Source organism: Hevea brasiliensis, chromosome 12 (assembly GCF_030052815.1).
Source record: "Hevea brasiliensis isolate MT/VB/25A 57/8 chromosome 12, ASM3005281v1, whole genome shotgun sequence".
Taxonomy (NCBI): Eukaryota; Viridiplantae; Streptophyta; class Magnoliopsida; order Malpighiales; family Euphorbiaceae; genus Hevea; species Hevea brasiliensis.
Genome location: NC_079504.1, coordinates 29013451 through 29027355, shown reverse-complemented (window position 1 = coordinate 29027355; position 13905 = coordinate 29013451). Strand labels below are relative to the sequence as shown.

Genomic DNA, 13905 nt, shown 5'->3' with positions numbered 1-13905 from the left:
TATTTATATTTTATTGGCTTATCATTTTATACAAAATATCTTACATGAAATCACCATTTTATTTTATAATTTTTCATCTAACAGGTATTTTCTAACACATTATATTATTTTAATATATAGTTTTATTTTTACATAATAATTTTTGTATGTTATTTTAATAATAAACCCAAAAATCTTAGGGATTTACGTGTAATTTGTCAAAGCAATTAAATAAAAAAATAGATGCCATTATTATAGATTGATAGTGGGGATTTAAAATTAAATGAAAGAATAATTGAAGAAAGAACACAGGCGTTGAACTACTTTTATCTTCTTCAATCACAAAGCAGGACTTCTTCACTCGGGGACGTAGTCGGCAGATCGAATCGAGCTTTCGCAGGCTTTGACGGATCGATCATACTCCCACTGTAAGTCGAAAAAAACTCTCTTGAGGAATTAATTTCACTACATGATATAAAATAAAACACTGATCTTCTCTTTCCATTGAAACCTACCGAACTGCCTCTATTGGATCTGAATCCATCCATGGCGTTCATTAGCTCTTCTGATCATGAATATCTGTAATCACTCTATGCCTTTTCTTTTATTTTTTTTTTTTCCTTTTCGATTTTTTCAATTCAAATCTATGCTTTTTTTTAGAGAAATAATTAATTCAACTTGCATTAAAGAGTCAAATTTTGCAATCCAAAAGATTGAATCACAAGAAGGACCTCCTCCACCCAAATCATCTCAGAATCACTCTGGAGAGCCATCTTAGCGAAATGGTGTGCAACCATATTAGCATCTCTTCTTACAAAATTAGCATCATCCACAATTGAACTCAAGGAACCAGCACTGAGTTTCTATTTGTTACTGCAGCAATCAAACCCAATGAGTCAGATTCAGGTACTAAATTCAGAAAACCACAATAACTTGCATTTCCCATCCCACATCCCATATGGTAGAGCCAACAACCTCTGCACGCCCTATTTGTTGCTCAGCAGTAGCCGATATCACCCTTTTCTTTCCTTACTACAACACCCAAGCCAATTTTACCTGTAGAACTAGAGATTCCCCCATTCACATTCGATTTAAAAAATGGAAAGATGGAGCTGCCCACCGCATCTCACTAGGCAAGGGGGAATAGGTGCACAAGTCGGCACATGTCAAAAAAACCACACGGCTCCTGCCACGCTCACTTGGTCCCACAAAACTTCTGAATTTCCAATTGGTTCTGAAGACAAAGGTAACTGTGATTCTGCATAAATGTTCTGCACATTCCCACTAGCATTTTAGGAAACAAAGATGTTATCCCCCAAGAACGTCCAATGCACATGGAAACATTATCAACGCCCCCTATACCCAACACATGGCCCCGATCTGATTCCATCCTCCCATTCGGAGATGGAAGACTCATCAACCATCTGACCATTTCCCATAGCAGATACACGGTTAAGCAAGACACATGGATAGCAAGAGATGCTTTCAAATCTATGCTTCTTATTATCGATTTTTCAAAGTGGGAGACGTATACAGGGACCAAAAAATAATTTACCTAAAATAATTCACTACATTATATATTATAGACTGATGGTAGGGATTCAAAAGTAAATGAAAGAATAATTAAAGGAAGAACACGCTCGCGTTGGACTAATTTTCTCTTCTTCAATCACAAAGCAGGACTAATTCTTCACTCTCGTGGACGTCGGCGGTGGATCGAAACGAACATTCGCAGGCTTTGACGGATCGATCATCCTCCCACTGTAAGTTAAAAATCTTAGTGTTGAGGACTTAATTTCAGTACATGATATAAAATAAAACACTGATCTGCTCTTTCCATTGAAACCCACCGAACTTCCCTTATTGGATCTGAATCCATCCATGGTGTATTAGCTCTTCTAATCATGAATATCTGTAATCACTCTATGCTTTTTTTTTTTTTTTTGGAATATCTTTTCTTTTTTTGTGGAGAACAGGGAATATCTTTCTTTGTGTGTCGTGCGTGTGTGTATGTGTGTGTGTGTGTTTTTTTTTTTTTTATTTTTTTTTTTTATTTTTAATTTTAAATTCAAACCTATGCACTACGCTTGTTATTATGAGTTAAAAGTGTCAAAATTTTTCGCAATTTATTGTAATATCAATGAAAACGACATATATAATGTAATGTTACGAAGTTTTGGAGGTTTTTTAGCTGGGGTCAAATACTGTCATGAGTGAATTTTTAATTTTTTATATACAGTACTTACATGTTTAAGCTTTTTCTAAAAAAATAAAATCAAAATTAAGTTTGTCTTCTCATTTTGATAGTAGACAAATCAATTATGTACTTACAAACCTCAATATTTAAAAATAAAAAAATTTAAAAATAATATATATTGTTGAATATGAACTTAAAATTAAAATATCAATTAACAAAATTAAAGAAAAAAATGCTTGTTAATTAGGCTAATCTTAAAATTTTTTATTCATTTCTATGCTTAAAAGAAAATTGATAAATTCATCCATTTTATCGTGAATTTTAAATTAAGTTAACTTCTTTTTAACTTTGTCAATTAAGTCTTAAAAAGAAAAATTCCGCTAAAAATAGAAATGTGGTTCCTAATTTGGGTATGCCAGGTTGGTGAGTTAGCATGTCTAAATTTTGGATTCAATTTGTCAATAATCTTTATAATATATATATATATAATTTTTATTGTGATCATAAAATTTTAATTTATCATAATTAAATAATGTTATTAATGATAGATTTTTTTCACCAAATTTTGGTAAAAAAATTCATAAAATAATTAATATAGTATTCAATTTAGGACTCACATTTATATTAAAAAAATTAACACTTTGAGAGCTTGTTTTGTATTCGTAAAGAAAACATGCAAACATTGCATATGTGCATGTGAAATTAAAACAAATTAAAAATATTTTTTTTTTCACTTGTAGCCGTTTTTTTCTGCAGTAAGGTATAACGTAAATGTATTTTATTTAGATGTGATAATTTTTTATTCATCCCACTGACTCAATTTGTAGCCCACTTAAATTTGTATCCAATGTGAATGATTTGAACCTAAATGATACGTAAAATTAAGAATCAATATGACATCTGCATGATCCATTTAGACTGCTTTGATCAATCCAAATTTAGACTAAAAAATTAAATGTGAATTTTTTTAATAAAAAATTAACATTTTCACTCAAAACGATTTAATTTTAGAAATTATTCAATATCCTTTTTATATAGCAAGTTGATCGATAACCTAAAACTGTAAATCAAAATGAACTAATTCGAACTTGCTAAAAAAAGACAAGATTTGTGATAAATTATAACCTGAAATAACCCCAAGCTTCTCAATTTGATCCCTTTATTATAATAATATTTTTTTTTATTATTGGATATATAAATAATATTTTAAAAAATATGAATACCAAAATTAAGTCCTTAAAAGAGTAGTTTTATAACCTATACTTGTATGTTAAAAAGATGATAGCTAGGTTATAACTTACCAGAGCTGCAAGAGGAATTTTTAGTTGGCTTTTGCAGTGTTTCTTACGTTCATATTTTGTTTATATATATATATATATATATATATATATAATCTTTCACTGGCCAAAGGAATGTCAAATTGAATGCATGAAATTTTATGGTATATTGAAAAAATATTGTCGGCCGGATTTTTATCTAGAATTTGAAGAATTACTGATGTGTGCTGGGTGACTACTTTCATATTTGCTGATGGTTTCCCTCTCTCTCTCTCTCTCTCACACACACACACACACACACACACATACAGAGAGTTTTAGTTTTGCAGTAATAATCATCAAATATAATTTCGTTTTTCTTGTTATTGTAGGAGATCAAAATAGCCCTTCATAGATTTATTTTTTACCTGTCAAATATGGTGTCCACCATGGCTCAATGGAAGTATGATGTGTTTCTTAGTTTTAGCGGAAAGGATACACGTGAAAATTTTACTAGCCATCTTTACGACGCTTTGTGTCGTAAAAAAATAAGGGCCTTCATGGACAATGAACTTGAAAGAGGAGAAGAAATAACACCTGCACTTTTGAAAACGATCGAAGAATCAAGAATTTCAGTAATCATATTCTCAGAAAACTATGCAACTTCTCCATGGTGCGTGGATGAATTGGTGAAAATACTTGAATGCAAGCAAACTCATGGGCAAATTGTTTTGCCTGTTTTCTACCATGTAAATCCATGTAATGTAGAAGAACTAAGTGGAAGCTTTGGAAATGCTTTCCTTGAGCTTGAGAGGAATTTTAAGGAGAAAATGGACAAGTTCCCCAGGTGGAGAGCTGACTTCACCAAAGCAGCAAATATATCTGGATGGGATTCCTACATGATTAGGTAGGTAGTGTAATATACTTTCATTTTTTTAATTTTTCATATTGGAGATGACAGAGAGACTATTGCAATTTAATTTACATGTATAAATATTATAATTTGTCCCATATAAATAACTTCAATAAAATGATTTGAAATATATATAAAAAAAAACATAGATTTTGTTTTAGTTTAAATGCCTAATCATACAAATTCAAAATATTTTTGTAAATTTACCATTTATCTAATGATTTCGATTTTATAGTAATTTTAGTCAATTTTAATATATTTATTGTAATTTTATCTGATTGATTAAAAATAAGGCTTTAAATTTTAATAATTTCATCCTAATTTTGATGTAAACTTAATTTTGATCAATTGAATAAAATTGTAACTAATTGACTAAAATTAGCTATAATTACTAAAACTAAAACCATTAGATTTTTCTTTTAAACGAATATAGTCATAGGCCTGGTTTAAATTATTTGAACAAAAGTTGACTCATTATTTAGCTATACTCTTATAAACATTTCATTTTATTTTCAAAACATAAAGATTGACCCATTAATAATGATAATATTCAATGATTAAATTATAATTCATCCTATAATGAATAATAAAATATGAAAAGAATGATAAAATATAAAAAGTGAAATATGGAATTTTTGTAATTTAATATTAAATGTAGAAAATAAAAATAAAATATAAAAAAGAATGAAAAAATGAATATTGATTATGTGTAATAAAACATAAAATAAATGGATATTATATGAAAATTACATGTGTCTCAGTGTCTCGGTGTCAATGTCACAAGCATATAGGATAAACACATTGTCTAAGAGTGAAGGAAAACAAACAAACACAGAGAGAAGAGGTTTATGAGAAATAGAAAGGAGTAGGAAAATATGGAAACATAGTTTCAGATCCAGGGGAGGGGTTCAGTTTTTACTTCTGCTTCCAGCCAATGGGTTTAAGGTTCCGGAAGCTCTCTGCTATAGCAGAACCTTCCAAAACCAAAAATGAAATGTTCACATCAATTTTGGTCATCAATAAGGGTAATGTAATACTGTTTTTGGCATTTCTTTTGAAGTTAGGTATGTGTTGTTCTTTGTTTTCTTAATAATTTTCTGTTATATGAAAGTTTAAACTCAAAAGTTTAATACCAGCCGACCACTACACCGAAAAAGAAAATGTTGAAAAAGATGCATCGAAGACTGCCCATAACCCCTCCTTGTTTCTTTATTTTTTACTTACTACTGTTTCCTTTTCATATTTTGTAGGCCTGAGTCCAAACTAGTGAATGAAATTGTGGAACATATTTTGAAGAAATTGAGTTGTGGGTCGTCAAGTGATTCAAAAGGCATAGTTGGAATGGATTCACGCGTTAGACAAGTTAAAACTTTGTTATGCACCGGATTGCCCATTGTCCGTATTGTAGGTATTTGGGGTATGGGTGGTATTGGTAAAACAACTATTGCTGGTGCTATTTTCAATACTATCTCGAGTAGATATGAAGGTTCTTGCTTTCTTTCAAATGTCAGGGAAGAATCAGAAAAATGTGGGGGACTAATCCATTTAAGAGAAGAACTTCTTTCTAAAATCTTAGAGGAAGAAAATCTTCATATTAGCACTCCCAGTATAGGATCCACTTCTATAAAGGAAAGGCTTCGACGTAAAAAGGTTTTGGTTGTTCTTGACGATGTGAATGATATAGCTCAAGTGGAATTCCTAATTGGAACACGGGATATGTTTGGCCTTGGAAGTAGAGTTATCATAACATCTAGAGATAGACAATTGCTTAAGAATGTAGTTGACGAAATATATGAAGTTGAGGGATTGAACGATCATGGAGCTCTCCAGCTCTTTAGTTTAAATGCTTTTAAGGAAAACTATCCCAAAATGGATCTTGTAGAGCTATCAAAGAGGGCTGTGAGTACTGCTCAAGGCAATCCATTGGCAGTTAAAGTTTTGGGTTCTCTTTTATTTGACAGGAGTAAAAGTGAGTGGGAAAGTGCATTGAACAAACTTGAAAGGGTTCCCCTCCAAAAAATTCATAACGTGTTAAGAATTAGTTATGATTTGCTAGATGATGAAGAGAAGTGTATATTTCTTGATATTGCGTGTTTCTTTAAAGGCCAACAAGTTAATTTCGTAAAAAGTTTACTAGATGGTTCTGATATTGGAATTAGTGTTCTAGCTGATAAGTGCCTCATCACAATTTCAGAAAACAAGATAGGGATGCATGATTTGTTGCAAGGGATGGCTCATGAAATTGTTCGCCAAGAATCAATTAATCAGATAGGAAAACGCAGCAGATTATGGAATCCAAGAGATGTGTATCAACTGCTGACCAAAAATCTGGTGAGAATGCATGAGTACTTTTTGTGCTTCCTTCTCTCATTGATGTATGCTTAAAAGAAACTTTCATTAAGCATTTTTCCAAATTAAAAGTATAAAATCTATATAGCTTTGGATCTTTAGTAAATTTCTGTCTTAATTTGACCTTTGCTGTGTTTTTTAGGGAACTGAGAAAGTTGAAGGGATATTCTTAGACATTTCTAACATAAGAGAAATGGAGTTGAGTTCTGGAGCCTTTAATGAGATGCATAATCTTAGATTGCTCAAAATTTATGACTCTGGAGTTGGAAATAACTGCAAAGTGCACATTCCTTACGGTCTGGGATCACTTCCTGATAAGTTGAGGTATCTCCATTGGGATGGATTCCCTCTGAAATCTTTGCCATCTACTTTTCAGCCAGAGAACCTGGTCAAACTTGACCTCTCTTACGGCAATGTTCAACAACTGTGGGGAGGAGTACAGGTATGGTATATAATCTATATTAACTTTGGTTTTCTAATTTTGAAAAATTCTTTAGATAGATGCTAATTGAGTGTAGCTGGTTATATTTTTTTGGCAGAATATTGTGAATTTGAAAGAGATTAATCTTAGCAATTGTGAGAACTTAACTGCAATTCCAGACCTCTCACTGGCTACAAATCTTGAGAGATTGAATTTTGATTACTGTACAAGTTTGGTAGAATTTCCTTCATCTGTTCAGTATCTAGACAAGCTTGTTGAGTTGGATCTTAGTCACTGCACTAGTCTTATGAGTCTTCCAAGTAGAATTAATCTGAGATCTCTCAAGACTCTTAAGTTTTCTGGCTGCTCAAATCTTCAGAGGTGTCCAGAAATTAAAGGGAACTTGACGTATCTGAATTTAAATGGGACTGCAGTAGAAGAACTTTCCCGATCAATTGGGTACCTCAGTGGACTTGTTGCATTGAATTTGAAGGACTGTAAACAACTTGGGAATCTTCCAGACAATGTCTGTTTTATGAAGTCTCTTATAATTGTTGATATCTCTGGCTGCTTGAATGTCACCAGGTTTCCGGATTTTTCTGAGAATGTCAGATATTTGTACTTAAGTGATACTGCAATAGAAGAGCTTCCTTCCTCAATTGGTTGTCTTCGTAGACTCTCTACTTTGGATCTAATGAACTGCAAAAGGCTTAAGAATCTTCCCTGTACCGTTTCTAAGTTGGCATCCCTTCAAAAACTTATTCTCTCTGGCTGCTCAAGTATCACCATGTTTCCTGAGGTCTCAAGAAATATAAGGGAGTTATATTTAGATGGGACAGCAATAAAGGAAATTCCATCATCAATTGAGCCATTGTCTAATTTAATTGAATTGCATCTGAGGAACTGTACAGAATTCGAGACTCTCCCAAGCAGTTTTTGTAAGTTGAAATCTCTCCAAAAGGTTAATCTCTCTGGCTGCTCCAAATTTGAGAATTTTCCAGAAATTTTGGAGACTATGGTTTCATTGAGATATCTATACTTAGACAGAACAGCCATAAGAAGGTTACCGTTGCCAATTAAAAATCTTCCAGGACTTTCTGTCTTGGAATTGGGGAACTGCAAAAACCTTGTCAAAATGCCTGAATTTTATAGCAGCTTACCTGACTGGAATGCAGATTTAGAATATCTGCGGAAGCTATGCCTAAGTGGTTGTGGTATATCACATGTGCCTTGCACCATCCGCTGCTTTTCCTCTCTGGAAGTACTGGACTTAAGTGGAAACAATTTTGAGCATTTACATATAAGCTTTGAGAACTTCCCGGAGCTGCAATACCTTGGCCTAAGGTCTTGTAAGCGGCTTTTATCGTTACCAGAGCTTCCACCACGGCTAACAAAATTAGATGCAAATGATTGCACATCGCTGATAAATGTTTCGACCAAATCGACTGCAGTTGAGGGGAACATCTGTGACTTCTTTTTCACCAATTGTCTCAGTTTAGATGAGATTGCTTGCAATAACATCATGGCATATGCCCTATTGAAAATTCAGATTTTCACCAAAAGATTACACAATCAGGTTGACTGCACTTTCTTTCTCATCTTTTTTTTTTCTTAATTTTTATTTCACTGGTAATTTCTTGTGCTAAAAGTGATCATTTTCATGGAATAGATGTATTCTGTACCAGCCGGGCCTTCCAGCTTATGCTTTCCAGGAAGAACAATTCCAAAATGGTTTGGGCATCAAAGTTGGAAATCTTCAATAACAATTGAGCTGCCTTCATATTGGGCTAGTAATGATTTCTTGGGTTTCACTCTATGTGCACTTGTTGCATTTGATTCGTGTTTTGATGAATCCAGTTTCCAATTTAGATGCAGTTACCATTTCAAGAATAATTATGGTGATTTCCTGGATCTCCATTGTGATTTTGGTGGTTGGTATGGCTGGAAGGATAGACGATTTATCAAGTCAGATCATGTGTTCGTGGGGTTTGATCCCTGTTTGGACGTCATGAAAAATAACAGTTTTGGAAAATTTAGTGCGGTCATAATCAAATTTTACCCGCAAGATATGAACAACAGTCCTTTAAATTGTTGTAATGTAATCGAGTGTGGAGTCCGTCTACTATATGACCAAGATGAGAAATATGTTGATTTTGTTGTGTCACCTATTCCTTGGTCTCCAGCTAGAAAAAAAATAAAACCTCTCTCTCTGTCGCAGACATCTGTGGATAAAGGAATGCTTAGTTTTTTAAATGGAACATCTCATCTGCTTGATGACAGTAATCAAGAAACTGAGGAAGAAAGGTACAAAGCCAAGAGACGTCGTCATGACAAGTGTTGTAGTGAGACTGAGCGTAGTAGAAGCACCTTCAAGAATTACATGGAAACTAGCACAAATGACTTGGAGGAAGAAGACCTTAGCCCTCTGTTTGTTTTGAAGGAAACAACTAAAAGTCGTAGGAGTAAACGAAAGAGAAGGATAGACTTTGCCGGATGGAAATAAACAAGGAAAGACCAACAACCTTCCTTTTTGTTTCCAGACACACAGGGAAAGGAAAAGGTGAGCTCAAAGGACTGTTCATTTGGATCTTCCATTCTTGCTTTTAAGTCAATGTGCATCAACCTCATAGAAAAATCATCAGAACCCATATTCCATCTTTGCAAACCACTCTAAATCACATTAGAAAGCATTGGAATGGTTGTTGATTCCACCATCAATGAATGTGCAGACCAGGAAACTGTAGCAAAATTTCTGATCAAGAGATTTTGGTTGGATTTCAACAATAAAGTTTAAAATTTGAGAAGAATTTGGCACTTGTTTTAACTTCTTCTCCATGTTTGTTATTGGTGTTGGTATTGGGTGTGAATCATGCGGGATGGGGATTGGCAAAATCTCGTTATTGAAGAAGAAGATTGAATCATATGACTGCTCAATGAGATGGTAACGTAATGCTGATACCAAAGTTTTTGTTGTTTGTAGTCAAATTCTCCTCTGATTTTCCTTCTTATCATATCTTTTTCTAGTGTTGCCACTGCCTGCCTCTTTGGAACGCCTATTTCAGCGAACCAGGATACATTCCAAATCATTTGAAACGCTGGAGTTTCGTGTTCTGGCCTTCTGGGACGTGCATCCCAGTTTGTGGTTCGGAGGGCAGGGCAGCGAATTAGGTTGCAATGACTCCAATGTTGCTGAGATGAAGGAAATAGAGAAAGCTCTACATCTTTTCTCCCCCAAACCTGACCTTAGCACATTGGCTGCTGGTATATTTATGGAGTCAGACTCTAGAGTTGCTCTTTCATTGGTTAATAATCCGGATCCGGCACCATGGCAACTGTCAATTCTATCACTATATATACTTTGCCCCCTGTTTCTTTTGTGCATGACCCTAGAGAGGCTAATTGCATGGCTGACTTGCTTGCAAAACAGGGTCACCAGCGCTTTGAAGACTTTACTTTATTGCTTTGATCTCAGCTTCATCGGGTGATTTGAGATGTGGTCAAGTTTGCTTTGTTTCTTGTGCTGTTGCTACCGACTTTTTGGCATGATTGTGTGTGGTGCTGCCTCATTGTTGTCTTGTTTTTGGGTATTTTTCAACTTGTTTTGGTTTTATCCTTTTAGATGTGTTGTTTTCATAATATTGTTAATGTTGGTCTATTTGTTTTGGTGATAGTTTCTTGGTCTGGCTGGTTGTTTTTCTGGTTTTGCTGCTATTTTCGGCTCTGTTTTTCTGGTTTTGCTGCTATTTTTGTGCTGGTTTTGTTCAAGTCTGTTGGCAATGTTGCTTTTGGTGTTTGTACTCTCTTGTCAGGTTTTTTTTTTTTTTTTTTTTCACTTAGCATGCTTGTCTCTAAGTCGATTTCTAAGGGGAGACTTGTTAGCCCAGGTTTAGTACGAAAGTTTCAAGTTTTTGCTGACCTCTTCTTATCAAAAAAATCATTTGCTTATAAGAAAAAAGGTCAATTCGTATTTAAAGTTGTATGCCATGTTTAATTAGGATATAAAGTGTTTCAAAAAGGAATAGCTTCTGGGTAATATTTATTGGAATCCCACGTTGAAAAGAATATGAGATAAAAGGATAATATATTAATAATTAAACTAATCATTTTGATATATAAATTAATTTAATTATTTATATAAATTTAAATTAAAAATAAATTAAAATCTAATTTAATTATCACTCAATTTGAATTTATCATGGTATCAAAATTGTGAAAGAATAGTGAAGTAAAAGAATTAGAATATTTATTTGGCTAATCATTTGGATATATAAAATAAATTAATCACTTATATAAATTCAAATTAAAATGAATTAAAAACGTAATTTAGTTAATATTCTTTTTAAATTTAACAAAATATAATGAAGTTAAAAAATGAGTTGAACTTAGAAAAGCTTTTAGGTATTGTTTCATATTTGAAATGATTAAATTATAAAGAGTTTGCATTATAATATTTCATCTTTGAAAGGCTAAATGATTAAAAATATATAAACTTTTGTAAGCCTTTTTTTAAGTTTGAGAGAGAATTTTATAAGGGTTTGGAAAGCATGGCTCCCACTTGCCTGCATTTGTTTGTCTTTATTGTTAGCCTAAAAAATGTTAATGATACTAAAAATCTAACCTTTTTTTTGAAGGCATATGATAGATTCATTTAGTAAAAACCATTATAAACAGAGCCACAATAACGAAATAACAAAGAAAATATTGAACTCGAACCAAGTAGTAGATTCGGGAACCATCTTCTTTACAAGAGAAGAAGAGAAACCTAGCCGTCGCCATAGCTCCAAGCAGAATCACTCATCAATCAACGCCAGAAATTAGGAAGCCATAGATGTGAAGACCTCACACCATTTGATATCTTGCAAACCGACACTCCGCTGAGGCCAAAAGAAAAACTCCCACTAGCATCAACTTCTCCAGCAGCCAAAATTAGGGGCCAATCTCAGCATCTCACAGGAGCGATATGGCAATGCTTTTTGGTATTCTATGCACATCTACCACAAAAATACTCTAATATTATTTATCCACAAACACTGTGGGAGGTGGGGAGTGAGCAACCCACGCTCTGGGCTGGGGAAAGAAAACCGTCCCTTGCCTGAAAATGGACAAGGGAAGGTCACAACTCATAAGAGACCAGAAGCAAACTCCTAAAGAGTAGAGAAGAAGAATGAGAAGATTTTCTCTCTTTTAGAAATTAGAGAGTTACATTTCTCTCTATTTTCTTGAGAAAAGGAGTTATGACCAAAACAAGGAAAATTTTAAATATGAAATTTGAATTTGATTAAAGTATACATTTTATTCAATTAATTAAAATCATCATAAATACATATTGGACTCGTATATATATAAAGATAACCTTACTTAAAGGTAGATTTAAAATTATTATAAAATGATGTCATTTTATATTCACCGTAAAAAGTTTTTAATAGGTAAAATGATACTATTTATATAATTCACAATTCATCAATAACTTTTAGTAAAATTAAATAAAATATCTTATGTATTTAGAATTTTTTATGACTTAGAGAGTATTGATGATTGTCAACATAGTTTGATTGTTTGACCTCAGGCTGCTTACACCAAAATAATTTAAGCCAATTTCTTAGCTCTCCCTTGTTATATATTAACTTTTAATTTATTGTTATTTTTGATGTGGGTCTCCATATATATATATGCAGGCCAAGCGCATGGCCTGCCTGAGATATGATATTTTCAGCTCTTTTTCACTTAATTAGCTTTTGACACCTCAATAAATACTTAGTTGAGGTTTTTGCTGAAAAAGAAGGGAGAAGAACAATTTTTGAGAGTTTAATACTCATTTTCCTTCAAATTTAGCTGAAGAAGGAAGGCTCAAGAGGTGAGACTTGTGGGAGTTTGAAAGAAAACTTTGGCATCAGCAATAGAGTTTTTTTATTTTCTTCTATTCATTTCTTTTATTTTTAGTTTCTTTTATTATTATTTTTTAGAGATAATGTTTAGTTTTAATTTGAGAAATTTTGCTTTTGTTCTTGACATCATGAATGGTTAAATTTTTTAGCTAGGAATCTTGATGTAGCTTGACTTAATGTTAATTTCTAGATTTTGATTTAATTTTCTTTACTTTGTATTAGTTGCTATTTTATGTTTAATACTTTTAGGTATCTTGACTAAATACTTGAATGACTTTTAGATTTATAATTTATGGTTGGAAAATAAGATTATGAATTTGATTTTATAGCAATTATCATAGGTTTTTAACTGAGAGTGGAAACTAAGGCTAATCCTATGGGGTTTTTAAAAAATAATCTTAGGTTATATTTGGTATGACGTAATTAAAATTGTAACATAATTATAATTATATTGCATATTTGATTTTGTTATTTGGTAACATAAAAAAATTTGACGTTGTGGAATAATAATTACATAATATAATTGATTATACTTAAAATAACATAATGATTATTACATACAAAAATAGATATAATTATGATTAGTTATTTTGATTTTTTTTATTTATTATCAATATTATTACTACTACCACTACCATCACCACCACCATAATCACCATTACCGCTACCACCATCACCATCATCATCTCATTACCACTATCGCTATTACAATCACTTAACCACTATTATGACTGCTTAACTATTGTTACCTCTACTAGCAGTTGGTTACTACCACCATGACTACCTCACCTTGCCATTACCACCATTGTCTAATTATCGCTATCGCCACCATTGTCACCACTTAACCACCACTATCAATTACTGTAACTATTATCACTTATTATTAATATTATAAATAAATTACA

General features: G+C 32.6%; 1 protein-coding gene across 11 annotated transcripts; it reads left to right on the top strand.

Moving 5' to 3' along the window:
- The first annotated feature begins 244 nt into the window (after positions 1-244).
- On the top strand, positions 245-10909 carry LOC110646476 (disease resistance protein RPV1). 11 transcript variants are annotated; one of them, XR_009142082.1, is made up of 10 exons: positions 245-407; positions 540-560; positions 692-885; positions 1657-1742; positions 3825-4339; positions 5596-6676; positions 6837-7136; positions 7234-8691; positions 8785-10056; positions 10140-10909. XR_009142082.1 is itself a non-coding variant. In XM_058131419.1 (7 exons), the coding sequence occupies exons 3-7, from the start codon at positions 3870-3872 to the stop codon at positions 9616-9618; spliced, it is 4143 nt and encodes a 1380-aa protein (XP_057987402.1). In that variant the 5' UTR covers positions 245-407; positions 1657-1742; positions 3825-3869; the 3' UTR covers positions 9619-10909. The 11 variants fall into 11 exon arrangements, 1 of the variants encoding a protein (XP_057987402.1); XR_009142083.1 differs by having other exon boundaries at positions 669-885; positions 1660-1742; XR_009142080.1 differs by having other exon boundaries at positions 669-885.
- Positions 10910-13905: the final 2996 nt, after the last annotated feature.